Raw genomic sequence first — 1,276 nt, forward strand, 5'->3', positions numbered from 1 at the left:
AGACACACTGTCCATCAGAGACACACTGTCCATCAGACACACTGTCCATCAGAGACACACTGTCCATCACAGACACACTGTCCATCAGACACACTGTCCATCAGACACACTGTCCATCAGACACACTGTCCATCAAAGACACTGAAGTGTCCCTCTGGTCAGATGTCTCACACTGCGCATGCTCAGTGGTCTCTTCTGGACTTGGATCTTTGTTCCGGTTCTCCAGAATCAGAACAAAGATCACGTGACTCCAAACAAACAGGTTGTTGATTAAACACATTACTGGTCTGGTCAGGACCAGAACCAGGACCACATGTGGACCTTACCGGTTCTGGATCAGATCCGTCACATAATCCTTTCCAGACTTCCGCTTGCCGCTAAAGACTAGAACTAGTTTGGGTCCAGAGACTCGGTCCTCCATCTGTCATCGGTACCGAACCGCTCCTTCAGTCCGTCTCGCCACAGGAACCGGTACCGTAACTGTTCGAGTCCAATAAGTGTCCGATGTTCAGCCCTGACCGGAAGTTCCGCTGAGCAGAACCTCCAACCCAGATGAGTCGTGGTCCCGGTTTGAAACGGACCGGGTCGGCTCGGTTCGGTGTCCTCCGGGTTGTTCTGACAGGAGACTGAGACCCGAACAGCGTCTCACGTTATTTACGGTACCAGGTGACCTGGTCCGGTCCGGACTGAACCACTGATGTGGGTTTGGGGGGGCGGGACCTCCGAGGCTCGGTCTGGAGCGAACCGATCCTCTGTTCATGAACAGGTGGTAGACATGAGACGGGACAGGTGGGGGACAGGTGGGGGACAGGTGGGGACACGTGCACCCCTCCAACAACCTGAGTCTTTAGCTGTTCCTCTCCGGAGCGAAGCCCCGCCCCCTCCATCTTGTTTCAGTCCGGCCTACGTCATCACCTGCGAACCAAGATGGCGGCCGCCGTGTTTGTCAGTAAACAAAGTCTGAGAGCGTCCAGAACCAGAACCAACATTCTGCAGGTGAGGACCTAAACCTGAGTTCCACAACTACTTCCTGTCCTCACGCGCTGCCGGCGTGACGTCAGAGGAACCTCAGTGGTGTTCGTGGTAAAACGAGGTACACTTGGCTGCAGCATGCAGCTCGGGGCGGTGACAGACCTTTCCGTCGGTGCCATACCTTATATGGAAATGRGACTRTWGCATTCCGGAAATGAAGGTTGCTCCTTAAAGACGCGGGAGTAAGAGAGCAAAGGAAGAAGAAAGGAAGAAGTTAGAGAGTTTCTTCTACTCACGTTGAAGT

The 1,276-nt window shown here is 53.9% G+C and overlaps 1 protein-coding gene across 1 annotated transcript in view; it reads left to right on the forward strand.

The window, feature by feature from the left end:
* Positions 1-327: 327 nt before the first annotated feature.
* The window catches only part of decr1 (2,4-dienoyl CoA reductase 1, mitochondrial), a gene marked incomplete at its 5' end in the record, with an annotated part of 27,094 nt that continues 26,145 nt past the window's right edge, over positions 328-1,276 (forward strand). Inside the window, 1 exon segment of the mRNA XM_014034064.1 lies at positions 328-996. Within this exon segment, the coding sequence (XP_013889518.1) occupies positions 928-996 (69 nt within the window).

The sequence above is a fragment of the Austrofundulus limnaeus genome, unplaced genomic scaffold (assembly GCF_001266775.1).
Source record: "Austrofundulus limnaeus strain Quisiro unplaced genomic scaffold, Austrofundulus_limnaeus-1.0 Scaffold1954, whole genome shotgun sequence".
Lineage (NCBI taxonomy): Eukaryota > Metazoa > Chordata > Actinopteri > Cyprinodontiformes > Rivulidae > Austrofundulus > Austrofundulus limnaeus.